This window comes from Pagrus pagrus, assembly GCF_965226575.1.
Source record: "Pagrus pagrus genome assembly, chromosome: 2".
NCBI classification, from domain to species: Eukaryota; Metazoa; Chordata; class Actinopteri; order Spariformes; family Sparidae; genus Pagrus; species Pagrus pagrus.
The window spans coordinates 6,558,759-6,585,683 of NC_140186.1; the positions used below are offsets into that span (position 1 = coordinate 6,558,759).

A 26,925-nucleotide genomic window follows, 5' to 3' on the forward strand; every position below is an offset into this window, starting at 1 on the left:
GCTAGCTGTTCCCTGATTCAAGCATGTATGCTAAGCTAAGCTAACTGGTTCTTGGCTGTACCTTCATTTTTAGTGTGTTTGTAAAAATGTGTATGCATTAAACAAACACCTTATTGATGTTTAAAGGCGGGAGTTTAGCCAGAGCCAGGCTGGATGTTTCGGTTACATGCTGGCATTCCGACATCCCAAATTTCCGACATCCCAAAATTCTGACATACCGCCATTCCGACATACCGCCATTCCGACATGTCACCATTCCGACATACCGCTATTCCAACATACGAACGTTCCGCCATTCCGACAAAGTTTCGTCCCGGCATTACGACAAGACTAATACTAACCCAACCCATAACCCTAACCCTAACCTTAACCCCTTTTGAAAGATGTGTGGGAATGGCAACACGTTTAAAAAATGAAAAAATACCGCCATTCCGACCTTAGGAGGAAATATTTGTCGGAATGGTGGGACGTTTAATTAAAGGTATAAGTGTTGCCATTCTGACAATTAGGGCCTCATGTCGGAATGGCGACATGTCGGAATGGCGGTTGCCCCCCCTATTTCCTCCTGATTCCAGTCTTCATGCTAAGCTAAGCTAAGCTAAGCTAAGCAGCTGCTGGTTTTAGCTTCATTTCCAGCATTGGCTAGCTGTTCCCTGATTCAAGCATGTATGCTAAGCTAAGCTAACTGGTTGTTGGCTGTACCTTCATTTTTAGTGTGTTTGCATTAAACAAACACCTTATTGATGTTTAAAGGCGGGGGTTTAGCCAGAGCCAGGCTGGATGTTTCCCCCTATAGCATGTGTGCTAAGCTAACTGTCCAACTGTTCCTTGTGAAAGCATTTATTTATGACTTAATGCTTAAAGTCAGACATGAACTGAACACGTGCATAAAAACAAAACAACATGAGTGCAAATTAAACTGGGAAATACCCATTTTAATATACAGTAAATAGCCAAGAACAGAAAACAACCCAACAATCAGCTGCGTGACTCAACAGACTTGTAATAGTGAGCAGTTAATCTCTATGCCAGTTACTGAATTGCTCATTGACCACATCAAGCTTGCCTCTGCATGATCTTGAAAATCTTGTCCTTTGAAAGAGGTTGGGCGGTCAGATCCAGTTAACAGCTGTGATACAGAGTGAGCAGGGGAGGCTGAGCTACAGCAGTTACATAACAGATAACATAAGCAGAGACAAGGTGGCTGCAGACACTCACCTCCGTTATCTCCCCCGGATTCATGGGAACATCAACAGCTTGATAAGCGAAGTATGAGCTCGGAGTGCCAGGTTATATCCTCACATATTTTATGCAGTGGCAGAAACGAGATGCCTTTCTGTTTTACCATTTTTGAACTGAAAGTAATACGCTTGATATCAATGGAGGCCTCCAGGCAAAATAACTGTCTCAAGGTACAAATTACACTTAAAAGAAATGACATCATTCGCTGTTTCCACACCATGACACACACCCCGTAATGGGGAACGCACTCTGACGTCTTTGGAATAAGTTTTCCAGCTCTGCGAAAAAACAGAAGTGAAACGTAGAGCTAAGGTTAATATTTAGAGGAAGTTGACCTTGACGCTTTGTCCTTCGGGGCGTAATTCATAAGAAAGGTTACTAAATTTCCCATTTTTGCTTAAACAGGAAAATGGCAAGATCTTCAGATGAGCCAAATTCATAGACATGGACGTCAGAGATGACAGCAATGTGACCAGACTGTCACACTGGGGCCGTGTAGGTCTGTTGTAAGTGTTGCCTAAAAGTCTGCCACAGAAGCAGAATGAGGGCACTAATTATGGGAGGGAATATGTGGATGTTTCCGCCTGCGTCTCCAGGTGCTGCCGTTAATGGTTTTATTTGTGTCTTGTACAGGAAATTCTCCTTGTTGATGTTTGAGAGTTGCTCATTTGAGACACTAAAAAACATCCACATTTTCCCTTTAAACCCCCTCATTCTGATGAAACGACGTGACCTTTACCACTCCATTTAACTGTCAGCCTCCTCTCACATCCTCGTACGTTCTGATCCACACATTGAGTTCTGAATCTTAAACTTGTTTAATGCCCCACAGCCAGAAAACGTAAATCAATGTGGCTTTCATGAAGAAATATACAATGAGTGACTCATTACTGCCTCCAGGACATCAAATGTTCTGCCTTCATGGCTTCTGTTTTTAGATTGTGCCCTCTCAGACACTGCATCTAACTTCATGTACTGCTTGTGTTTGCAACAAATAAAATCTGGCATCAACACAAATCTCATTAATCACTGTGGGTTTACATTTTCCGTGCGTCACCGGCAGACTCACACTTTTCTTTAGAAGCAGACAGGTTGGAGGGGCGAGGTTCCTACGAGTCACAACATGCCCATAATGTGATTTCCACTGTATTCATCAATGCCGTGATATTCAAATACAAGTCACACATTTCTCAATGCTTTTATATGAGTTTATTTGACTTCTCAATAGCTTGTCACAAGATAACACACTTCCTTCCTTCCTTCCTTCATTACAAAAGACATCAGAAGAAACATCCCTGTTGATAACTTTAGGTGTGATTGTTGTTGTTGTTTAATTACATTTAATACAATTTAGAATTAAATTGAGAAAACATAGCAGTCAACAAAATCAGGAAAATGTCATTATCAGATCATTTACTTCAGGATATATTTACTATGGCGCCTCCCAGTGGTTCTCCGATTGAAAACATTGTGTTTCCAGTTAAAAATGCCACAATCTTTGGCCTGATGAGAATAACTTCTTGATACGAAAGAGGAAGCCCTAGAGGCTGTGAATAATACATTTTGTAAGGTAACGCCTAAAAACTGTGGCACAAAAGCAAAATCCTGTTTATCATCTGGGAGTTGTGGGAGTAGTTCAGCTTTTCAATGACAGGAAATGGGCTTGGAGATTTATATAGTCTGGTAATGCTTTGATTGTAATCTTGCGAAGAGATTCGCTCAACATTTATTTATTATTAATGTTTGTTACACACAAACCTGGAGAATGAAAATGTGGTATTCAACTTTAATAAGACCCCCAATTTATTTTAAATGGTAGAAAAAACAAACACGGCAATGATCTAACAGAGAAAGATTGTTTCTTTAACTTATAACAAAATATAGGGTGTCAAACTTCAATGCATCCTAAGTGCCAATGGAAATACGTGAGTTGGTGTTGAATGCTTCGACAAGTTTCTAAGCATGTTTACTTTTTTTTAAAGCATTCAGGTCAAAAGGTCAAACACGTTTATATTCCCCAGAGTAAAAATGTAAGTTAAATTTAGACATGACTCAGCCAGAAATATTCACAGACGAAGTTTTATTCACATTCGGTTTTATTCACAGACTTTCTCCCGGAAGTGATTGTGACAGGTGACCGAATGAAACGCACCTTCTGTAAAAAAAATTACCGTTTTCTCTGGGTTTGAACATCGTTCCAGGGAAGTACACATGCTAAAAATGATATCTAATAGTGTCAGCATTGTCATTGTGAACATATTAGCATGCTGGTGTTAGCATTTAGCTCAAAGCACTACAGATCCACTTTATTTTAACTAACCATAAAGTAAAGCCACTCTAACTTAACAGTTATTACAGCAGTTTGTAGCAAATGTATATGCAGAAAACAAAAGTAATGTATAAGCTACTCACGTACAAGTCGATTGTCTTTAAATCTCAGTTCATCGTATAAAGTGAGCACGATCACACAACGGGCTGCTTCTCGATACATTCAGAGAGCTGATTGTATACGATAAAATACCTTTTAATTCTCTTTAGCGGCAAAAACATTACATGTTGTTGTTTGAGCAACAAACCTCCTCTTACACTCTCTGTGAATTCACTCAAACCAGAACAGAAAACAAAAGCGTAAAACACAGGATGAACCTGTGAATCAGTACGCTGCTGGAACTTCTGTTCCGCTCTGTCGTGTTCGTCACTGGGGTCGTGTTCGTCACTGTGGTCGGGTTCGCCACTGTGGTCGGGTTCGCCACTGTGGTCGGGCTCGTCACCGTGGTCGGGCTCGTCACTGTGGTTGGGCTCATCACTGTGGTTGGGCACAAAAACACAGTTGACTTGTTAAAATTCAAATGAAGGACAATGATGACGCCTCTGTACAACATCATATATATGTCTATGTTGTTGGTGACATTATATGAAGCCCCAAAAATGCATACATTAACAAAAAGAAAGTTGAAAATAAATATATAAATCCGACTTTTGAAATCAGTTGGGATGAACGCCAAAAGTTTCAACTATTAAATGTTCCTTTCTTTGTCTTTGCATACAGTTAATCATCGATGTATCCTACACATCTTGCCCCGGACAAACAAAAAAATAAGATAACTAGTCATGGAGTGCTGAAGTCACCTCACGGGACCTTATTTCATAAAACATTTGTACAGCAGTCAGCGGGGAGAGACAAAAAAAATGTTTAGATCCTGTTTGAATTGTGCCACGAATCACACATATGATGGTTGTGAATTTTAAATACATTTGTTCAACAAGACGACGTCACTCAGACAACTGTTGGTTGTGTAGTCTTTTAATTTAATGACAAACTGAAAGCTGAACTGAATTAGTGAAAATGTATCTCTTAAAATGGAAAAACATCTTTTCATCATTCATGGTACAATAAAAGCGGGATCTTTGTGGGATATTTGTCTCTCGTCATACATATTTTGCTGCCTTTTGTCAGCTTTGGGCCTCCGTCCTCGCTCCATGATGCTCACAAGAAGATAAATGAAACAAAAATGAAGCACGAACTATGACATAGGGTTAGGGTTAAAGTTTGAACTCACCTTTAACAGTGACATTAAACTCCACAGTGGTAGTCCCCACACTGTTGCTGACAGAACAGGTGTACTGCCCTTCATTAGCAGAGGTTACAGACTTGATAGTGAAGGCACTGTCCCCAGAGGAGGGAGTAATAGATGACGGGGTTTTCCAGGTGTATGAGGGTCCGGGGTTCGCCACAGCTGAGCAGTTCAGTTGTAGAGAGTCTCCTTCTGAGATGGTGATTGGATCAGGATGTGATGATCCTTCCAGCTGAGGCTTATCTGTGTCGTGATTGAGGAGGAAAAGTGAAGAGAGCAAAATGTAAACATCTATACACTTAGTAAACAGAGGGTTGTTAAAAAATACACTTATTTTCTTTCTTCCCCAGAACTTGATGAGATTAATACCACTTTTATGTCTGCACAGTAAATATTAATCAAGTGAAACTGATGTACTTGTTCTTTTGTACCATCTAGTGGTGAATGCAAAAAGCTGCATTTTAATTTTAGCATTAAAGTCCACAAACACAACTCCATTCATCTACTATTCACAGTCATATTAACATATTTATGTTATGTTTCTTGGGTTATAGCACAGTATTTTGATGAATATGGTTAGTTTATTGTCAACTAAATATGGACGCATTAATGAAAATCATATTTACTGCTGATTTATGTCACTATTCTTCTCTCTACTTACGTACCTGAGATATTATTTAGAGCTTTCAAATATACAAGTTTGTATTTTTATGTTCTGTTGCATAGTTTTAGAAGTGATATATTTTCCTCCATTAAATCCTGCCGAACAACAAGAATATAATGTTAAAACTAGCATGATATATTTTACATTAACTCTATTTAAAAAGCCGGCTATAATGTGGTTGATTAACTGTTATCACAGCAGTTAATGCTAGCTGATGCAGCGCAAAGTCTTTCTGCCACTGTAGTTTGACAATAACATACGTTTTGTTCAGCAAATAATCGTCACAGATGATCACTTTTTTTTTTAAACATCACCACAACTAAGGGTCTTACTACGCAATTACTATACTATTACTATATACTATACTAAGTTTTCTATAAACTGATCAAAGTTCAAGTTGTAAAGTCAGAGTCAGAGTAGTTTGTAACTAAAGTCGGCCTGTAAAGACGGACTCGTGAGTAGATGAGTCTCCGTGTACCTCTGTAATCTCATTTAGCCACTTGTTAGCAACCGCCGTTTTTTGGACATGTAGGTGTTTTATAATTCAATTTTGGGACATTTACTGGTTATATTTTATGTCGTAAAACAAAACATGCCAAATATCTAAAGCCTGCGGTGACCACAGACCTGATTTCAGGCATTTAACTGAAAACCCATTAAAAAAACCCATTGACTTTGAGATGAGGGAACCAGATGTGCAAAAACGCTAACTGATTTCCAGGTTTTTGGACTCATTTCTGCAGCACTACAGACGTTTGTTTGGTTACTTTTGTACAACTACAAGGTTTCAGTAGTTGGCTGAATGCATCTTAGAGGTGTCTTTGCTGTCAGACTCACAGTGGACAGTGGCAGTGATGCTCTGTGACTCCACCACTGGAGGGGGCTGTGGTCCTTCAGGTCCCAGTTCCAGCTTGGCTTCACACCTGAGCTGGCCTTCATCATCTTCATAACTGGGGATGAAGTTAAAAGTGAAGATCTCAGACTTTGGTTTCTTCTCTGTGTTGCTGCTGTTGGACTGTGGTTGACCCAGTTGTGTCTGTCCTCTGTAGAAGGTCACATAGAGGTTTCCAACAGGAGCAACGTTCTGGACTGAACACTGCAGAGTGTACTGACTGCCCTCCAACAACGGGTCAGTGTGATTAACAAGGCGGATGGACACATTATCTGGAGGTTCTGGGGAGACAGGACATGGAGAGACACACTGTTAAACAGCTTAACTTTAAGTCACAAATTATCAAATCTTCACCAGCAGCAGTATTTTGTTCAACAGCACATTTACTTACGGTAGACAGTTATGTGCAGGCTGCTACAACACTGGTCACTTCTATAAAAGCACATGGGAGATGTGTCCCATTCGGTCAGGTTATCAACCATCCATGAAATCATGCTTCCATTTTTTTCTTTGTGTCCCACAGCTTTTTCCAAATCAAATTTCCTGCCCTGGCAATGCTCACATACAGAGCAGCTGGCAGAGGCCGAGCCACCATACCTCACCACCAGTCTGGATGGAGTGAACACAGGTTTATCTGCACAGGTATCTGTATCTGTAACAGAGATATTAATGTTGATTTTTAAACAGCTCTGTGTAAAGTTAGCAATCAGATAAAAAAATAAATCATTCCACACAATGACAATCAGATCGATTGCTGCCTGTAGCTTTGCTTCAGAAGAAGAATAAGACGAAGAAGAATAAGAAGAAGAAGAAGAAGAAGGCAGACGTTATTAATCTTATGTATTCTTTAGACAATGGGGAAATATAACCACAAATTGACATACTGACAAAAATAAGCAATTGCCCTGCTTTAGTGTATGTACATGTTATGCTTCCTTATTATTTTTGCATGCACAGCAGTAACACAATTGTGTGCTGGGCACTGTAAATGAACAATATCCACACAAATGAACTAAAATACATTTTAGACAATGCAGTGATGTTGTAAGTTGATTTCATTTCATTGATTCAAGATATTTACTTGTCTACTTGTTATCGATTTGAATGTATTTGTCGAGCACTTTACAAGAACAAACGTTCTCAATACTTTAATGAATGAAAAACTTAATTACAGACGGATGAAGGCCCAAAAGATTCACAACAGTAAACTCAAATGTGGCGTAAAAATAAAGGCACAGGATGGAAAGTTGAAAAACATAATAAAACACTAGAAAATCCCGTCATGACAAAGTACCGATGGAAAACTTGGGACACTTACCACCACAACTGGACACATGGAAGCTGCGCAGGAAACTCACTGAACAAACAACCAGGAGGATGAAGCGGACGGACATTATTCCAAGTTATCTTCTCGTGAGACAGAAAACACAAATCGTCAAACCCAGAGGTGGTCAGAAACTGAGTGAGCTCACACTCTGTTATGATTTTCTATTGTAGTGGAAGAATGTTGGCAGTGCAGCCTGTTCCCACGCCACATCCTCTCTGTGTTTGTTCAGTCGGGTCTTCAAATTCATAAACGTTGTGAAAGTGAAAGTGTGGCGTTGTTGAACCACAGTGCTGGTCAGCCCCATCTCCACAGGCACACCTTGTTTATACTCCCTCACGTACCACCTGAGGTCAAATAAAGCGAGATAAATTCATTCTAAATACCTTTTCATTGGGGTAACAGACCCTTGAAGCCCAAGGTTTTTCTGCTCTCATTACATCTAAAGTCACACTCTGGGTTACTATCTGGATAGTGTAATACAAATACCAATTCCATTAAAGGAAAAGTTCACCCAAAAATGTAAATTCAGCCATTAACTCCTCACCCTCATGCTGATAGAAAGTCAGGTGAAGTTTTGTAGTCAACAAAACATTTCTGGAGCTTCACAGCAAAACAGCGTTGCAGCATTTTCTTAAACAACTGAAGTAGATGGGGACTTGTTTGCAAAAAACAACTGCATAAAAAAAAACACACACACCAAACTGGCTCCATACAGCTTGTCCAGTGTAATCCAAGTCTCTACAAGCCCAGAGATCCCAAAATGCTTTTTAAAAAAGATATTATTTATAACCTCAACACGTGGTCGCTACAGCTACACTGAAGATTTAGTCTTAAAGAAAGAGTGTAAAATTGTTTATTTATTTTTTCACATCTGCGGAGGAGGTTATGTTTTCACCCAAATCTGTTGGTTGGTTGGTTTGTCAGCAGGATTACACAAAATCGACTGCACAGATTTTCTCCAAACTCAGATGGAGGATGGGTCTCGGCCCAGAATAGACCCCATTAACTTTTGGTGTGGATCCAGATAAAGCGACAGATCCAGGATTTTTTTTTTCTCACTTTCCTTTAACATAGCAAGATATGGCATTTCTGACTTTTGCATAAACTTCTCAGGAAAAAATCAGGCGTATTTTGGTGGCTCTTAAAGATAAGTGAGAACAACTTCATGCAAATCTTGATAATGTGTTTTATTTGATATCGGTTTGGGCTTGATTGTGTTGAATTGGGACATGAAGGGCCTTGGCGGAGGTATACGCTCTACCGAGTTTCATTCTAGTTTACGTTTTAAGACAAGTCCCCTCTTCTTCAGTTGTTCAGGAGAACGCTGCAATACTGTTTTGCTGTGAAGCTCCAGAAATGTTTTGTGGACTAAGGAAGTGTTTAATCTAAGGAAATGCACGCCGATAAAAGATGAAAGACTTGGGAAGTGTACTCAAGAGGAATTTGCCCCACCTTTCCTCACTTGCCATGCCTGGTAATAAGCTCTGGACAATCACTATCTCACCCACTAAACAAGTGACAACACACATTCAGAGGTATCAACACGCACACGTAACAGCTGTTGGTCTATAGGAGGTCTGCACACGAGAAACAAAACTGAAAAGTTTTGTAGAGGGAGTTTTGTGCTCATTATTCGTGTTGGAACAGATCAGAGTAAAGCGTAAAAAGCAATTGTTCCGTTACTTCCCGGGGATCTTATCGCTCAGTTTCCTGAGTCCTCCCTCCATTACTGGGCACATTCCAGTATAACTCAACAAATCTCTAACTTATGGTCTCTACACCAATACTTGTAAAGTACTAACTGCGCCATGTTTTTCTAACCTTACTCTTGTGTTTGTAGGCAAAGGATGGCAGAACTAACGGGAGTAATCTTGGACATATTTTAGTAGTGAAAGGTGAAAGAACGGCAGGGCAAAGTGTCTGACTGCACCTAATTTTATGACTTCAGGGGATAGAAGGATACTGTGTGTTAGTGATCAAAAAGTAATCTGAACCACTAAATACCCGGCTACAAAAACAAGCTCTACAGACACGAGAAACCAAACATCCTCAGTTGCCAACTAACTGCCAGAAAACTATCTAAAAGTGGATGTTTCACAATTTCAGACCCGTTTCCGGTCAGGCCGACCCTACTCCTTTTTACTTTGCAGACTTTGTTTTAATTTTGAAATATCAGCCTGGAGCCCAATAACACGATGGAGGTGAATGTTATCATGTTTGCAGAACCGTACCCAAAAGTCATTCTTGAGTAAAAGTAAAGATAAAGTGGTAAAAGTGAAAGTTAACCGTATGAATAGTAGAGAAAATGTAAATACTCGAGTACAAATACCCTTAAAAAAGTACTTGGAACTCAAGTCCATCTTCAGAGGGGTGACAAATAAAAAGGAAATCCTACGGTCTGAAAGTTTTTGACCACTAGCAAACATGGATGCAAGTCATGTTATCATTAGTAGTTTTCCATTAATATTAATGCATTAGAAAAAGTAATCTGCAGGGAAAAGTCAAGAATGTAGAATGTAATTAATTATTTTAATCATATAATACAAAAACAGACAGAATTGAACTTTAAGACAAAAAGAAACAAATATACAAATAAACCCTGTTCTGTAAAACCAGAAGTGAATCTGTCAAAGAACCTGACACATTGTAAAATAACATGATTTGTGTTTACTCAACTCAATTTGAGGCTTAAACTTCAAGCGCCTTATAATGTGCTAACAATAATAATAATAATCCACGACTACTCTTAAGGTAGATTATAGTTCCAGTGGCGTTCGTTGGGCAACACCTGACTGAGCCGCAGGCAGCAGCTGATGGTGGGCTCGTAGTACACTGGCTCCTCGAGCTTCACCTTCGTCTCACTTCTCGTCTGGGGAGCGGAGCGGCTGAACAGCGAGGGTTTAGGTGCTTTGACCACAGTTTTCTTCGTCACGCAGCCCATGTCTATGAGTGCCTGTGGAAGAGACCAGCAGCGTAAAATACAAGCTTTTTCACTGCAGAAAGGCGTTATTCCTTTCTATGAATCAGAATGAGAGTAAGCGTGTGAGCTTAATGTAGTTGAGAGTATTTCTGTTTACCTGCACCAGGTCCAGCATGGCCATCGGCTGCAACACATCTTTGTAATTTTCCACCAGTGTCTGCTCCGTGAGTCCGGGTCGGGACATGATGTAGTAAAGGACGGCCTCCAGCATGCCCTTACACACCGGCCGGTTCACACTCCCGTCAACCATGCGCCACGGCCGGCCGATGAAAGTCACACTTTCGCTGCGTGGATAAGAAGTAAGTGATGGAGACGGAGAGAATAAAGAGATGAGACACAGGAAAGGTGCAATTAACCACAATAAGATAATGAGTCACAGTTTGCACTTACTCATCGTCACCAGCTGGTCCTGCTGGAGGAGAGGATGCTTCATCTCTTTCTTCATCTAAACTGTCCTCTCGGGCTCTAAGCTCCTTCTCTTTCTCAGCTTCCACCTTCTCCTGACCTCCCTTCTTCTCTCCTCCCTCTTCAGGTTGCATCTGCTTTCCTCTCTCCTCTTCTACATTCACCAGCTTGTCTCTACTTCCCTCATCCGTCTTCTCTTGTTGCTTTTTCCGCTGTTCTTTATCCAGTTTCTTTCTCGACACCCTCTCTTTCTCCTCTCCTTCTTGTTTGTCCGCAGCTGATTTCTTTGCTGCCGGTTCCTCTGACTCTTGTGGGACTTCTCGCCTGCTTCTCTTGCGCATGGAGAAGATGTTATGCGGACTCTTGAGTTTGTCAGATGCGACACAAGACTGTGACCATGGTTTGGACTTGACGGTCAGCAGCCACGGATCAGCGTGCTGCACGAGCACCCAACGGGCTCCCAAACTCCCGACTTGTAACACCTGGCCTTCTTCTTTTAACTCCTGCGGCAAAAAGGGAGAAAGTCAGATCAGGCAGAAACATAAAGGAAGAGGAAACTGGAAGAGTGATAGTTCACTAGACCTCCCCAAAGAGCAACTGTACAATCATTAGCAGTGATGTCCTTTCTGATCAAATACCAAATAAAATCCAAGTGAAATCTCAGATGCCTACACGTTTTGTGGTGTTGCCATAGTACCTCACAGTCCTCACACACATCACAAACAGCGTTGTTGTTCTGAGAACTGAGAAAGCTCCACACATGAGTCACTATCAATATCAACTTCCTGTCAGTGGCGCTCTGTGCACAGAGCTGTAATTCACACATGACTATGACAGAGTATTATTCCACTGGAGCCAACAGCTAAGATGACAGTGACTACTACACGGCTAAGCTAGCTCTTTTAGCCAAATAAGTTTACTTAGTTATTCATTGTGACTGGATTTAACTACTGCTTTATTTGTAGTATGACAAAACTGACTTTTGGAAAAATTCAGTTTGGCTTAAGCTAAGGCTAACGGTGGCTATCTCTCTAGCTAGCTTTAATATATATTTCTGTTGTATAATGATGATTTATATGGTAAAACAGGATACCTTCATATACTCCTGCAGGCTCCTGGTGCATCCAGACTGAGGCTCCTTCAGGTGTGCATGAGTCTCGTAGAGGTCATGAATATCCAAGCCATTCTCACCAGCTGCAGTTAAGCTCCTCCTGAACTGCACACATGCTTTAATGTCCTGAGGAGTGTATCCTCTTTGCTGGATCAAACGCCAGTCACACTGCTTCACACTGGATGGAGAAGGGCAGGGTGGGGGGGTGGTGTTGGTGAGGCTGGAGGGCAGCAGGGATGGACCACACTTAGTCAAGTCCAACGGTGGAGAGTCTACTAAGGAAGAAAAAAGGGAAGGATTATATTTTGCAGGTGAAACTGTCTGTTCATGTCTTACATGCGTTGATACTTACCCTCCATTCTGAACAGGTGGTGAGCAGGTTTGTTGCGCAGTTGCAGCCTCATGATACACGACTCCACCACGATGTTATCGAGGGTGTTGAGGTTACGTCGTTTGACTAGAAGCAAAACAAAAGTTTCACAAATCTAAATATGGCGGCAACTAACAATTATTTTCATTACAGATTGATCCATTTATTTTTTTTATCTTTATCTATCACATTAATTTTCACACTTAAGAAATTAAACCAGACATTGTTTGGCCTTTTTGCTTGATAAATGACAGAAATGATCAATTGTCGAATAACTTCATTGACTATTTGTTTGAGCTCTAAATCAAAACGCATAAAAGAGCACACTTGTGTAAATCAAGAGTAGAAAACATTCATCTATCCAAAAAGTAAGTTAACTCTACCTATGCCAGGAGAGCAGTATCCCCGCATCATCAGGTAGTTGGTGTGTGACGCTTGATGTGCCTTCACCTCCAGTCCTTTTCTCCCCTCGAACTCCTCACCATCATCATCGTCGTCATCCTCTTCTTCCAGTGCTGCCATACTGAAAAGCCACAGTTTAGCTAGTTAACATTTTAGAATAAACTTGCTGCAAATTACTGTCAAGGGTGCACAATATGCAGAAACGATTGAATAATTTAGTGAGTTATTTACAGTCACACAACAACAACATGACGTGATGTTGGTTCGTGGATTATAACTCACTTCTTGACGACATCATTGTTCACCATGCTGCTGTCCACTACAACAATCTGTTTGGGAATGGATATGTACACACTCAGCAGGCCAAGCGTCATCAGGCTGAGAGACACCACACAGGCTCCACCTGGAGAGTCCAGAGAGAATCCGAGCATGTCCGACACATCTGGAGGCTCTGCTGAAGCTCGCGGTGCTGCGTTTGAGGTCGCAGTTTTGGACAGTTGATCGTCTGTCTGCTCTCTGTTTGATGGAGCTTCAACAGACTCGGCTGTAGAGCAATCCTCTGGGGGGGTTTTCTTCTCTTCTTCCTTTGTGGAGTCATCATTTCCCTCCTCTGGTTGTACCTCTGGTTGACTCACTGATCTGCCACCTTCCTTCACTTCACTTTGTTTTCTTTTTCTTTCTGCCCCCGTTCTTCTCTCCGTCACTTCCTCCCCTTTCTCCGACCTGTACTCCGTTTCTTGGTGGAACGCAGTGACAGGTTTGTCGTCTCTGGTCCTGTTGTTGATGAGACTCCTCAAGAAGCGGAAGGAGTCGGTGCACAGTAGGTGAGGAAAACGTGTCGAAAAACACCTGCGAGGAAGGTGGAAAGTAAGGACTCAAATACTACTGCTAACAAACAGAAGACTTATGGCTTTTTAACCAAATATTTCCAGGCGCTTGACTCAGGAACAAGGAGATAACATACATTGAACACAAGTAATCTGAGTATTCACAGTATTCCCTCAGGTGTACCTGTAGTAGGACTGGGATAGCTGGTAGGACATTGGCAGGATGGGGAGCGCTCGGTTCTTCTTCGGCCCAAACGGCTGATGGACTCGACGGCGGTTGACCAGACCTCTCTTCCTGCACTGTATGAACACTTGGCACAGCAGCTCCTGGTTGTACTTACTGTACAACTGGAAGGTCTGAGAGAATACAAATGAATAATCAGAGGTTTGTGTGTGTTTTGTAGCTGCAAATGTCAATGTGGACACTGTGGACACATTTTTATTTACCTTAGCATTTAGTCTAGATGTTTGTGTCTGTGACTGTACCTGAAAGGATCTGGAGGACTTCATCTGGCTGTTGGTCATGACCAGCGTGCTCTGGATCAAGTTTTCTAACACTATGGCGTGAATGTCTTCTGTGCTGCAATTGAGACACACAACCAAACAATTAACTGCTTCCATAAAAACTGACATTCAATCAGAAGGAAAACAAATTAAGAAATCAATCCTCACCAGTTGAGGGTGTCTCTGTATGACATCCGACTGTTACAGTCTATTGCTGCAACTCTGAACCTGTAACACACACACATACATACAGCAATGCATTACACTTACAATTGCATGTAGCTTCTTGTCCCAGCCATCGGTGCTCGTCTAAAGTCAGCACATCAAACCTCGTCATCTTACCGTGAGAAGAGCTGCTGTTTTGTGTCAGGCACCTTCAAATCACCAGGGTTCAGAGCGGTGCTGAACTTCTGTCTGAGCAGCCGGACGTACTCAGAGAACACCTTCGCACAATCCTTAAAAACAAAATATGAAACTGTCAACTTCAACCTTTCAGAAACAAACAAAAAGAGCAACAGTAACATCAACAAAACCTACAACACACCTCTGGATTGTCTGGATCAGCAGGTTTCTTCTCCTCCAACACCCTCATCAGAGGTTTGTCCTGGTGCACCTCAGCCAGACAGATCCTGAAGCACATAGGTGATGAATAAAACTGCAGGTTTGTGTGTAAAAGTGTGTGTTTTTATTATGTGGACTGTTCCTACCTGTAGTTCAGGAGCGTCTGAGGGTTTTTGAGGATGTATCTGGTGCGACGTCCGACAGCGACAGATGTTTTATCCACCGACATCTCAAACTCTGCGTGGAGCAGGTCTCTTACCCCACAGTAAGGTATGAAGGGCCTTTTTAACTGCAACACAATAAACAATACAAACAATTCTGAACATACAAAAGTCATTATTATCATTATTATTATTTTAAAAAACATTCTTCTGTTTAATTGCCCATAACCAGTAGACACAGGCCGATGTGATGAGTGAGATGGTGGTTGCATGAAGGAAAGGGCGAGAAGCTCAGTTTAGACGACATTACTGCATGTATTTGTGTGCGCACCTTGCTGTTGAGCAGGTGTGAGGCCACGCTGCAGAGCATCATCAGTGAGTCCTCCTGAATTGACCAGTAGACTCTCTGCCTGGTCATCATCTTCAGAGCTTTGTGGTCCGCCTCGTCGTGGGCAGGGGTGCGTTTCTTCGGCTCTTGAAGACAAATAACAAGCACACAAATAAAAAAATGCACACAATCTGTCAGCTTCAGTCCATGACTCACATGCATGAATTTAAATGCTCACAATTTACCTTTTCTCTTCTTGCGAGGGGCCTTGACAACCTCCTTTTTGCTTCTCTTCCTCTTCTGTCCCTTTCCTCCGACCACCTGCTGGTTTCTGGTCGCAGGCTCTACATCCATCTGGTTACCAACACACAAGAACAGGACATGTTGTTTGAGATTTTTTTTTTTTGAAGATTAAAGCATGTAAACATCTTCTAGGAAACACCTAAGATAAAAATATGAAACTGAAAATAAGAATAATATGGGACCTTTAAAGAAACAGATATGACAATGTAAGAATCTCTCATCGCCAATTCATTAAGTACATGCTCCTTAAACAAAACAACAGTTTTTGACCAATGCAAAACATAATGCAACACAGTTCAACACAAACTACATTCTGTAATGGTCAAACAGTTAAATCAAGACCTGTGTAAAACAGTTGAACATTATGACCCTCATGAAAAGGGATTTATTGCAGAAGCTTTTGCTACGTTTTTCTAATAAACTGATAACTAAACATAGTAAAATAAAATTGATGGAAGTCATACCTCCACATTTTCTTTAAATGGTCGCTTGGTAGTCAGATAACGACGTGTAGTGGATCCTCCTGTTACACACAGACATAAAAAAGTATGTAACTGAGCAGCAGGAACACAGTGACAGTTAACGCTGAAGAAGAACTATGGTCCTAAAAGCCTAAAAGCACTAACATAAGAGTTTGCCTCAACTCGTTAGAAAGAAAAAAAACCCAAACAGTAAAAGCAGCACAATGACGGCATTAACAGGACTGAGAATCATATATTAAACTTGTATCCTTTCATCTTGACGTTGAGGCTGAATAAAGTGTTTAAGAAGAGAAATTCAATATGTTCAGCAGCATCTCACCAGCTGTCAGCGCCATCCTCAGAGCGTTTTTACTCAGCAGGCTCTTCAGTCTGATTTTATTCTCCTTCGACTCTAAACCGGTTGGGATCTAAAAAAAATAAAATAAATACAAACAAGAAAACAAGCACAGACATTAGGCCACATTATATGTTGTCTATGCACCATATACACATGTTCAACCTGTGTTTTGTGTACATACTCTTTTGCAAGACAGGAGGTGATTGGTCCAAAACCAGTTGCGTTTAAGATGACCAAAGAATTCAGAGTCCAGACCTCCTGCTCCTTTACTGTCTCCGGGTATCGACCCGTCGTCAGACACTTCACGGCTGCCCCTGAGGGTGTGTACAGATGCACATATACATCAGTGCTACTGTATTTTTGACCTGGTTATTCTTTTGCATGAATTTAAACTCTGGACTGAGGAGACGCCACATAAAGTCCAGCACTCAGATCTTTACACTGGCTTCCTGTTTGTCTAAGAGTTGAGTTAAAATAACACAGTTGGTTTATAGAAGCCCTGAATGGTTTATTTTCCGGACTGTCCCGACCTCTCAGATGATTGAGATCAGGTCTGTTTCTGTCCCAAGAGTCAAAACTGAACATGGAGAGGCAGTGTTCAGTTTCTATGCACCACATATCTGGAACAAACTCCCAGAAAACATCAAATCTGCTCCAACTCTCTGCAACTTGATCATCAACCGAGCGTGGTCTTTTCAGCTTTTTTTATTCTTTAATTCTCTTTGAATTTTCTCTTTTTAAAACTCTACTTAGGTGCGTCTTTCTATGTTTATATTTCCCTGTGTTTCTTCTTAATATTTTAATGCTTTGCCTTACAGAGAAATCTCACTCCACCTACTTGAGCAGGTACGCCAATCCTATGAACACGTTGCGTTCGTGAACGAAGGAAGGATCAGCTTCCTCCTCTGTGACATTTCTCTTGCTGCGGATGACCCCTGGAAAAAATAGAAACAAAGAGAGGAAATTTTCCAGTTTGCCAGCTGCCAGTGACTCTGCTTTTATGTGTGTATGTTTGTGTGCACGCATGTACCCAGTGGTGTATTGAGGCAGACACACATCAGGTCAAACCAGTAGTTTTCCACATCTTCAGCAGTGTTGAATGTGTACTGGCGCTTCTCAAACGGTTTGTCAGGCGACTCTGTGACCAGCCAGTAGTGCGGCTCAGCCTGGGTGGTGTCAACAATGGTGGCATTGCGCTTCAGGTACAAAAACACCTGGATCAATGTAGATATGGAGAAAAAAGATCGTTATTCTCATTTTCATTAAAAAAAACACAAGTGTTATGTTATGATTTTTGCTGGGATGTGTAATATATGAGGCTTAGGCCAGGACATCTACAGCACCATGATATTTGATTTAAAATTGGATTTTGACACATAATACGCCTTTAACAAATATTGCACTTCCTGCAATATGGAAATCGCAATACTGATTTTGATAACATTTCGATTATTGTTCAGCTCGACTGTAAATACTTACAAATATTACATTTAGCATGTTTTGTAGCTACTTTAACACCAAACATCAAGAGAAAAAACACCGCTAACATTTGTCTTCAGGCATGTTTGTCCCTCTTTCAAACATCATGCAAAGATTTGTGTATTTAAACGAAAATTAATTAATAATAGACAAAGAAAATGATGGGATCAGAGCAGCAGTCAGATGACGAAGATCTATTCTTTCTGTGTGGCGTTTCTGTGGCAGACTTGATGTTGTGACTGCGTACCTGGTCTTTCTCCTTGAACTTCTCCACAGGACCAAACTGCAGCAGACCCATGTAGACCAACTTCTGCAGGTTCTCATGAAATGTGAAGATGTATTTCCTGATTTAAAGAACACATAAATACTGAATTTAGAATCACAGTTATGATGAGTTATTGAGAAAAGCGAGAGAGAAAGTGAGTCACCGTCTGTAAAGCAGCTGTCTCTTCATCTTGGCAGGCAGCGCTCGGACAAGATAGTGTTGCTTCACAGGGTCGTTGAGAAATTCCTCCATCCCATCCACCTGTGCACACAAGTCAGCAAACGTGCTTTTACAAACTGAACATGAAGTGGACCATTTACAGTATATCTCAGTATCTCCTATCAGACACAGGCTGCTGTCAGAGACGGTACCTGAGGATCATGGGAGGGACTGCATAACGTCCTGCATAACACAACGTGTGCTCACCTTATAATTGATCTGTGTGATCTGAACGAAGACGGAGAGAGGCAGGCAGAGGAGCAGGTCGCCAATCATCGCCCAGCCGCTGCCAAACTCCTTCTGTACACGGACAGGAGGCATGAATCTCTTCCACGAGTCTTCATCAGCAAACACTATCAGAGACAGTTAGAAGAATCAGTTTGATATAACAGCGTGTAGAACTGATCCACTGGCACTGATTAACTCATGCTGCTCTCTAACCTTTCATATTAGACTCAGTGCGACGAGGTATCGATTCATCCTTCAGCTCCTCCTCTTCATCACCAGATGATGTCACATCCAAGTTAGGCAAAGTAGAATCTGCTGTTTGTGGGTCCACGGGGCCGTCACCAGGATCAGAGCTGCTGGGGTTAGTTGCTGCTGTTTGACTGGTCGAGTTGGAGTCATCAGAGTTTTGTCTGTGTGGGTGCCCGTATAGCAGGTACCAGAGGAAGTTATGAATAACACGCAGACGAGGCATCTTAGGCTGGAAGCCAAGTGTCTTCCCCAGTCCGCGAACTATGAAAAAAGGCAGAGAGAAAGGAGAAAAATATCAAAACAGTTAATAGGGGACAAAGATGGACTCTAACTTGCAGGACCTGAAAGACTCTACTGTACAGTCAAAGAGAACCTGTTTCAGGCTTGAACTCGTCGTCCTTTGATTTCTTTCTGTTGTTCTTTGTCATCTTGTCATCTTGCTCTCTGGCTTTCTCCTCAGCGTGCTGCAGACTGAGGGAAACAAGGGGACGATTAAAAAACAGCCGAAGATACAAGACAAGTCCTCGATCTATACTACAGTAAATCAGGACTATGTAGGCAGAACATTTACACCGAGAAACTGACTAAATTAAGTAAAATTAAAGAAGCCAGACAGAGAATCTGACTATAAAGCTTACCACAGTATTGGGATGACCACTAAGCAAACAAGTACGACATTTCTCACAGGCTTATTTTCAAGTATTTGTTTTGTGCTCACCGTACGGCTGTGTACGAGCTGGAGATTTTGAAGCGGACCTGTTCAATGACTCGATTCACTATGTCATCGTTGGGCTGAATGGACGGATGTACGACCATCTCGACCTGGGGAAGAAGGAGGAGGAGCAGAAGACGATGGAGGAGAAGCAGCAGGAGAAGAAGAAGAAGAAGATGGAGAGGAAGAACTTTTTTAATCCCCAAGGGAAGTTCAACCACAGGCAGTGGATGAAAATGTAACCAACCATGGTGTGATGTGTGTATTTACCTTCTTGGTGATCCCATCTTGTATGATAGTGGTATTGTAAAGCTTAAGCAAGCCTTCTCTAGACAGACTGTGGACGAGACGTAAAATAGTCTTCTTGCAACACTTTGAGCTGAATCCATCCTGCTTCTCTTCGTCATTGATCATCTTCTGCAGCCTGCAGAAAGATGGCATGTTGATATATGTGTTTGCTCTCTTACTGTATGGTAGACTGCTTTGAAACTAGCTGATAACTTTAAGACAAACTGACGGGAATAGTCCCTCGATGATTTTGAAGTTGCGGACAGCCTCAACGATCAGGTTCTTCCTCCTCAGCAGGCGGTACGTCTCATGAGACCGCTCCAAAGACTTTTTACATCTGGGGGTCTGAAGGAGGTGGATTGAACCGTTACTTTCAACACTCATCTGCTCGTCTCAAACAGCTGGAACAAAACAGTCAATAACAAAACACTGAAATCATCTCATCAGACTGACCAGCTGACCGTCGTCCCTAACTTCCACCACGTTGTTTTCGGCCGGGTTATCATCTGCATTCAGTGCCTCTCTCTGAGGCAAAGGGCTGGCAGGAGTTGAGGTGACTTCTCTCTTCTCCTCATCGAGAGCTTGTTCTGATAGAGGAGACATTTTGAATCAAATATGATTGCACAGAACAAAGAAAACACAGACATAATATGTATAAATATATATTGTATCCGTCATCTATACTGCTACTGCTAATAATACTGCTATGAAGTTTTAAGTGAAATAACGCCTAGCAAATGCCAGTTTTTGTCTTCTATAAACAAGGTCTAATATGGCCTTTTTTTCAGACATAAGTAGGAGAGAAGATAAGGACTAATAAAAAAAATAAAAAAATCTGCATTATTTTAATATCAACATGTACCTCCATTAAGTAATGGCTTCAATGCTTATGCGTAATTGTCAGCCGACTCTGCAGTTCCTCTAACTTCTGTGGATCGTTAGTGTGTTTGCTACAGTATCACCGCATTGCTCAGTATTGTTTCTATATTTAGCAGAAAAGCTTAAACAAAACAAACAAGGTACAATAACTGTGCAGCACCACATTGACCAATATAATGGAGCTTTTAGCAGCTCAGGAGCCAGATATTTTCCACAGGAGTTGGTCATCTAATGGAAAAAAACACAACTTCAACTCAATGATTATGTTACTCCGTATCTCGCTGCCCCAAAACTCAGGAATTACAGGTTTAAGATGTGTTAATTTTCAGCAGCAGTGTTTGCAAAACAGACAACAAAATAAAAAGTTTTCTTCAAAGTCAGACTGCTGGTGAAAGTTAGCTATAGCGCAGTTGTTAACGCCTCTGCCTCCAGAGGATTCAGCACTGCTGACAGTTATTCTACTCATCATTGCATCTTGTATGAAACGACTGAGTGGGCAACAGAAAGATGTGATACTGCAGGTGTTGGTTTCTTTTTATTTATAAAGGCCCTTCATGTCAACATGACATTTTACATAACTTCCTTATCAAACTGATCCCATTGTCATTATGTGACCCACTCGAGGGACTGTTAATGCTCAAAGTCCGGCGAGAGCACAATTTAATTAAGGTCAAATATATGATTCAATGAAAAAAATTACCTGCTTTGGATTCTGACTCTGAATCGGGTGTCGTGGCTTTGCTGCAGGCTGTGGTTTCACCTGAGTGATGGCAGAAAATAGAAGAGTGGGACCACATTAAGGTTATTATACCAAGCCTGGGTGTGAATTTGGCTCTTACGAGTCCTTTTTAAGTAATCACTGCAAAGGTTTAATGAGTACTCACATTCATCTGGTGTAGGCTGTACAATGGAAGTCTCAGGTTGGGTCTGTTTAGATCTACTTTTCCTCCCTGCTGTGTTTCTTTTTGCTCCTGACCTTCTTCCTTTACCTACGTCTCCATCCAAGCCTTCATCTGCCGGATCCACATCTCCATCACCGCACGTCTGGCCAGCCTCCTCCGCATCTTTGTTTCCTCCTCCACCTGCTTTCTGAGTCTTCTTCGCTGCAGGAGTTTTCTTTGCCGTTTTCTTTGAGGTTGATGGAGTTTTAGGGGCGGCAGGCGCAGCGTCTGAAGTCTGCGGTGCAGAGGAGTACAGAAGCTTCTTCCGTTCCTGCTCCTTAGCAAACAGTTGGAGTTGATCGCTCACACCCACACACCTGTAAGCAGCAGTGAGCGGAAGAGTAGTTGGTATACAAGGATTTGACATGACATGGTGTTAAAGTAAGAATCTGGAAATCTACATTAGATACACACTTATGGCTGATATATTTTGTGGTCCTCTGCCGACCAACATCCTCCATGAATCCCTGCAGGAGGAAAGACAACACACACATAAAAATGAGTAGATGTTTACAGCAGCCATGTTTCAATAGACATATTCTGATGTTCATTTCGAAAAGTTTAGAGTTTAAAAGAGAGACTGAAGTAAAAGATATTAAAAAAGTAACCATTGTTAGTGTCTTTCATTTCACTAACTGAACCTTGCCGGTGCCTCAGCCTTATAAACACATGTAATGTCTTCTGAATGTAGTCTGATGAGGTATATGATCTGCTGCTTCCAACTGTTCTCCTACTACTTTTCTGGCACGCTGGTGATGATGAATGTGTCACACAAGGATAAAGACAAGTGACTCAACTGCCTATTCTTAGTGAGTCTACCTGCTTTTAAAAACCTGCATATACATGCTAATTTTGGAGGTAAAGTGGTATACAAGTCATCAAAGTCATTGGGATTCATCTTCTGTAGACGATGAACATCAAAATGTCAACAATTTCAATCAAATCCATCTAATGGATGGTCAGATATTTGAGTCTGGACCGGCTGACTGACAGCAGCATTCATTAAAGGGCAGAAGTTACAAATGCAGACACCATTGTCAACTCAAACAAACAGATGCATAAGCTGCCTATCTGAAGCCAACCTTTGACAATTTATATTAGATCATCATCAGATCTCGCAAACATCTTAGCATTTTAAAGAGGAAGGGTTTTCTTTGTGGTGTCTGACCTCTGCTAGAGGTCATGTGGGTGGGACACATAATCATATCCGCCAATTGAGAGTGTGCTGCACACATGACTGCATTCACGTACTAACATCCCTTTATGTAAGACATTTTTGCATTCGCTCTGACTGCACATACAAAACTATAACAGGAAGGAAGGGAGCAAATTTATTTTGGCAAGAAAATAACATCTGTACATTGGAAACTTTTTATTTAAAGCCTGGGTCTTACCTTAATTATACCATCCCTCTCCAGCCGCCGGCAGAGCATACGAGACTCCAGCTTACCGATGTTCATCCTCAACCCGATAGCACTCTTAGGGATTCCCCTAGTACCACAGGATAATACTGCGGTACAACAAAACAGACACAAATTAGACTTAAACTAGAGGAACTAGAGCAGAGCCAATGTGTTCAAATATACAGCATGGAGCCCAAAAAACTAACATACATACAAAAACATAAAAAATGTATCATCTTATTTGCCTGACACACAGTGAAAGTGATCAGACCTACCAATGTGATAGGCCTGTGACAGGACATCAGTCTCCATGATTCTGCCCTCTGAAGGGACAGCTCTTCTTCTCGCCTCATTGTCGTAATCTTCCTCATCATCATCATCATCGTCATCATCGGCCACACTCTTCCCCGTGTAAGGCTTTAGCAATTTTACACAACGGATGAGCACTTTATCGCCTGGAAAACAAAGTGAAATAATGCAGTGCATTTGTCAGGCAAATACAAAGAAGAATATAATCACCACAAAGTTGTACAACACATCGGTTTAAGTAGTAATGGTGACGTTAGCATCTTTTAAATCTGTCTTTACTATCACTAAAACGTAATAATAAAATGAACATATACATTTATTTTTGTATGTATACTACAATAATAAAGTATTGTTATTTGAGCATATCATTTAGATTGGTGAGGTTAGCACATACTATATTATTCTGTGCTTATGTGTACTGGTGCTTCAGTGGTATATTACCTTTTTTGTTGGTGCAAGGCCCGGCACTGGGATCCAATTCCTCCAGCGGGTACTGGATATATTCAACCAACTTGGCAGCTCGCATGTATTGAAGAACACGTTTGAAAGAACGCTCATTCACGTTCTGCAAAACAAAAAAAAACACGACATCCTCACACTTATTACCACGTATGGAAAGACAGACACACTTAGAGAAACACAATGACAGAGAGATACTCACAAGATATTCTCTGAGGACCATCAAAGTGGTCATCTGGACAGGGGACTGCTGGAGATAGTTGGACACTTTCTCCATCAGAATGTCATACTTGCTCCTCCTGAAAGAGCAGAAGAAAGACGTTGAGAAACATTTCTCCAGCAGAGACAAAAAGGGAGGGAGTGGGACCGACAGAGAGTACCAGACCATGAACAGACCTGTTTACATGGAAGCGTTTGAGCATCAGGAGAATGGAGTGCTGCTGCTGTCCTGAATTCACTCGTGTGCAGTGAGACTGCATGCTGATGAGTCCATGTTTGACAAGAGACTTCCTCATGTAGTGCAACTTTCGAGCATCGATCCTGTTGAAACACAATACTGGCAGTTACACAGTGAACATCGACACGGAGCAGCAACAACACCGTGCTAAACGACTGTACGAGTCTCCTACTTGAAGGAGCATCCGTGCAGATCTCTCTGTAGCTCTCCTTGCCATCGAGCTCGGCCCACTCTTTCCAACACACAGTAGGAGTCGTCGTTGAGTTTCAAATCAGGATCGCTCTCGCTACCAATCAACGTCCTGAATCGTAGCGCCTGAGATGCCACGACAACAAGCTTTCGGCCATATCTAAGGAGGAACGTGTCAGAAAGGAGGGGGAAAATGTGAAACACAAGACAAATGTACAGGTGCACTTGACTTAAAAAAAACTAAAACATTTCAGAGCTTTCTTTGGTTCTTCTAAAATTATTATTTTTGCTGGTGTAGCTTGTATTATATTAACCAAATAAAGTTTATGGTGGCATGTAAAACAGTCAGTTGAATGCATTTGTAATCAATCAAAGTCTACACACCTTTCAAAAGCCTCCTGCAAGTTGACTAATGGGGTGAGGGACTCGGAGCGGACAGTTTTTGTGACGTCTGTCCTCTGTTTGAAGAGTGCACATGAGCCCTGTATCCCCTCCTTGTTTTCTTGAACCATTGAGATCGGGTAGACATCTTTCCTTGTGTCGGAAAACTTCTGTGTTGTTTCAATGCCTGTTTCTGGGTCGATGTGTTTAAACCTGAAAACAAACACAAATCAAAGTCAGGGCTAGACTCTAGTACAAAGAGGCACTTAGAAGACACAAAATATATAAAGTGATATGTTTATATATGGAAGGGAAACTATTCCAACAGTAATCACTGAGTTGGTCAGTAACCCATGTCTCTCCTCCCCACACCCAGGCGGTAAAAGAGAAGAAAAGAAGACATTTTCTTGTATCAATGCCCACTTTATCCAATCAGGACAGAGACCTCCATAAAGGGACGGTCCTGACGGAGGGGATCGCTAACAGACAGGAAGTTAGGTAAAATGATGACAATGCTAACAGCTACTTTAAGTAAAATAAAAGGCACCTTTAACTTTGTACTTGACTCGACTAAAGTGACACATTACAGTTTGTTTACAGGTCTTAGGGAGTACTACTGTATATGTGAAAATGTGTAGAATAAAGCCTTTTGTGGGTTTTCTAGGTTGCATTGTGGGTAATGGAGGAAGAATAGGCGGAATAAAATGAGGTGATATCTTTGGTTTTGCTGTATTGTGCTTTGATTATTTGTTTTTTTTAACCATCCATAATGAGTCCAACATTGTTATAGGAGTGCAATGCTACATTACCCACAATGAGTCTTGGCCACAAAGTGTGACATCACTGGAGGCACATTATCAGATTGTGCAGCTTCCTTTGGAGCCACAAAAGGCTTTACACTACTTGTTTCACATATGCAGTGGTGCTCTGCAAGACCTGTAAACAAACTTTAATGTGTAAAACTGGTGCAACTGTCCTTTAAGTGGACCTCATGAACTGGCAACTGGGTGTGTTTCTGTGGATTATCTTAAATAACCAGGAAATATTCCGGGGTTAAGTGTGGGAAAATCATTTTATTTGTTTTATTTTGTCATCAATCTGTCATGACACGGGTCTGAACTCACCTGTCAAACAGCTCAACATCCTCTCTCTCCTGTGGGAGCTGATACAACTTCAGGTCGGTGTTGTTGATAAGTGACCTCCAGATAAGCTCCTTGGTGCAGTCGTCGAGCTTGAGTGGAAACGCGGGCTGTCTACCTTCGAGTCGTATCCACAGAGAGGGGATAGTTATTCCGTCCAGTCCTTCCAGAGCCACTTCATCCGCAACTATACTCAACGGATCCATGGCATGCCACCGACGAGGCTAACGCTGTCGGCGAGCTAACATGCTAGTCCTGCTAGCTCAACAACAACAACCAGCTGGCTAGCAGCTCGTGTGGTGCTTCCGCTCTCATAAACTCACCGGCTGTCAAAGACAAGTTTTTCTGCGTACTGAGTTTCTTTCAGGGTCAGATAATAGCGTTGGATTAAAAAGAAATACTTGTTTACAAAATGCTTTCGCCAAATACGCTTTACAACTCTATTTACGTGCTGACGTCACGTTTCAACTTTGACCTCACGTCGTACGTCTTTTTCAAAACTAACAAAATCCACAAGATGGCGTCCAAGCGCAGTTTTTCTGATTTATCTTCATGGATGCATTTACATACATTATTTTATTATTTTGAACAGGCACAGAAGCTGGATGTTTGTCACACGGATTGTCCTACATATTATGATAATAATTTTAAAAAAAACATTGGCTTTGCTGTACAATTCCTCCTTAGTACTACTGCTTTTCTTCCTTACTCTACACTTGAGGCTAAATAACCATCTTACAATAAATCAAATACAGGGTTTTTCTGGTTTAATTTTTCTTAAATGCTTTTTATAATTACTACTGGATATAAATTATAACAGCCTTTAAAATTAAAAGGTTGTATCTTTATCTAAAGCT

General features: G+C 41.4%; 2 protein-coding genes across 3 annotated transcripts; both read right to left on the reverse strand.

The window, feature by feature from the left end:
• Positions 1-3,275: 3,275 nt before the first annotated feature.
• LOC311269447 (cell adhesion molecule 3-like) lies at positions 3,276-8,155 on the reverse strand. Its single transcript, XM_084373588.1, has 5 exons — positions 7,692-8,155; positions 6,765-7,025; positions 6,319-6,654; positions 4,803-5,060; positions 3,276-4,048 (listed from the first exon to the last, which is right to left on the reverse strand). Exons 1-5 carry the CDS (start codon positions 7,765-7,767, stop codon positions 3,846-3,848), a joined length of 1,134 nt encoding a protein of 377 aa, XP_084229714.1. The 5' UTR covers positions 7,768-8,155; the 3' UTR covers positions 3,276-3,845.
• A 2,055-nt stretch (positions 8,156-10,210) lies between these two features.
• Positions 10,211-26,540, reverse strand: gtf3c1 (general transcription factor IIIC subunit 1). Of its 2 annotated transcripts, none has more exons than XM_084345618.1 (40): positions 26,054-26,540; positions 24,933-25,142; positions 24,532-24,708; positions 24,299-24,442; positions 24,105-24,201; positions 23,885-24,008; positions 23,410-23,589; positions 23,126-23,241; positions 22,146-22,198; positions 21,675-22,048; positions 21,491-21,550; positions 20,365-20,498; positions 20,141-20,256; positions 19,894-20,047; positions 19,630-19,733; positions 19,285-19,382; positions 18,876-19,172; positions 18,642-18,787; positions 18,379-18,476; positions 18,198-18,294; positions 17,502-17,685; positions 17,310-17,406; positions 16,653-16,785; positions 16,454-16,541; positions 16,117-16,175; positions 15,595-15,703; positions 15,353-15,495; positions 15,007-15,149; positions 14,844-14,928; positions 14,642-14,754; positions 14,468-14,527; positions 14,282-14,375; positions 13,980-14,152; positions 13,251-13,817; positions 12,950-13,089; positions 12,549-12,653; positions 12,179-12,468; positions 11,071-11,588; positions 10,778-10,964; positions 10,211-10,653 (listed from the first exon to the last, which is right to left on the reverse strand). In XM_084345618.1, exons 1-40 carry the CDS (start codon positions 26,272-26,274, stop codon positions 10,447-10,449), a joined length of 6,495 nt encoding a protein of 2,164 aa, XP_084201744.1. In that variant the 5' UTR covers positions 26,275-26,540; the 3' UTR covers positions 10,211-10,446. The 2 variants fall into 2 exon arrangements, with proteins under 2 accessions (XP_084201744.1, XP_084201743.1); XM_084345617.1 differs by having other exon boundaries at positions 12,179-12,471.
• Between the last annotated feature and the right edge of the window lie 385 nt (positions 26,541-26,925).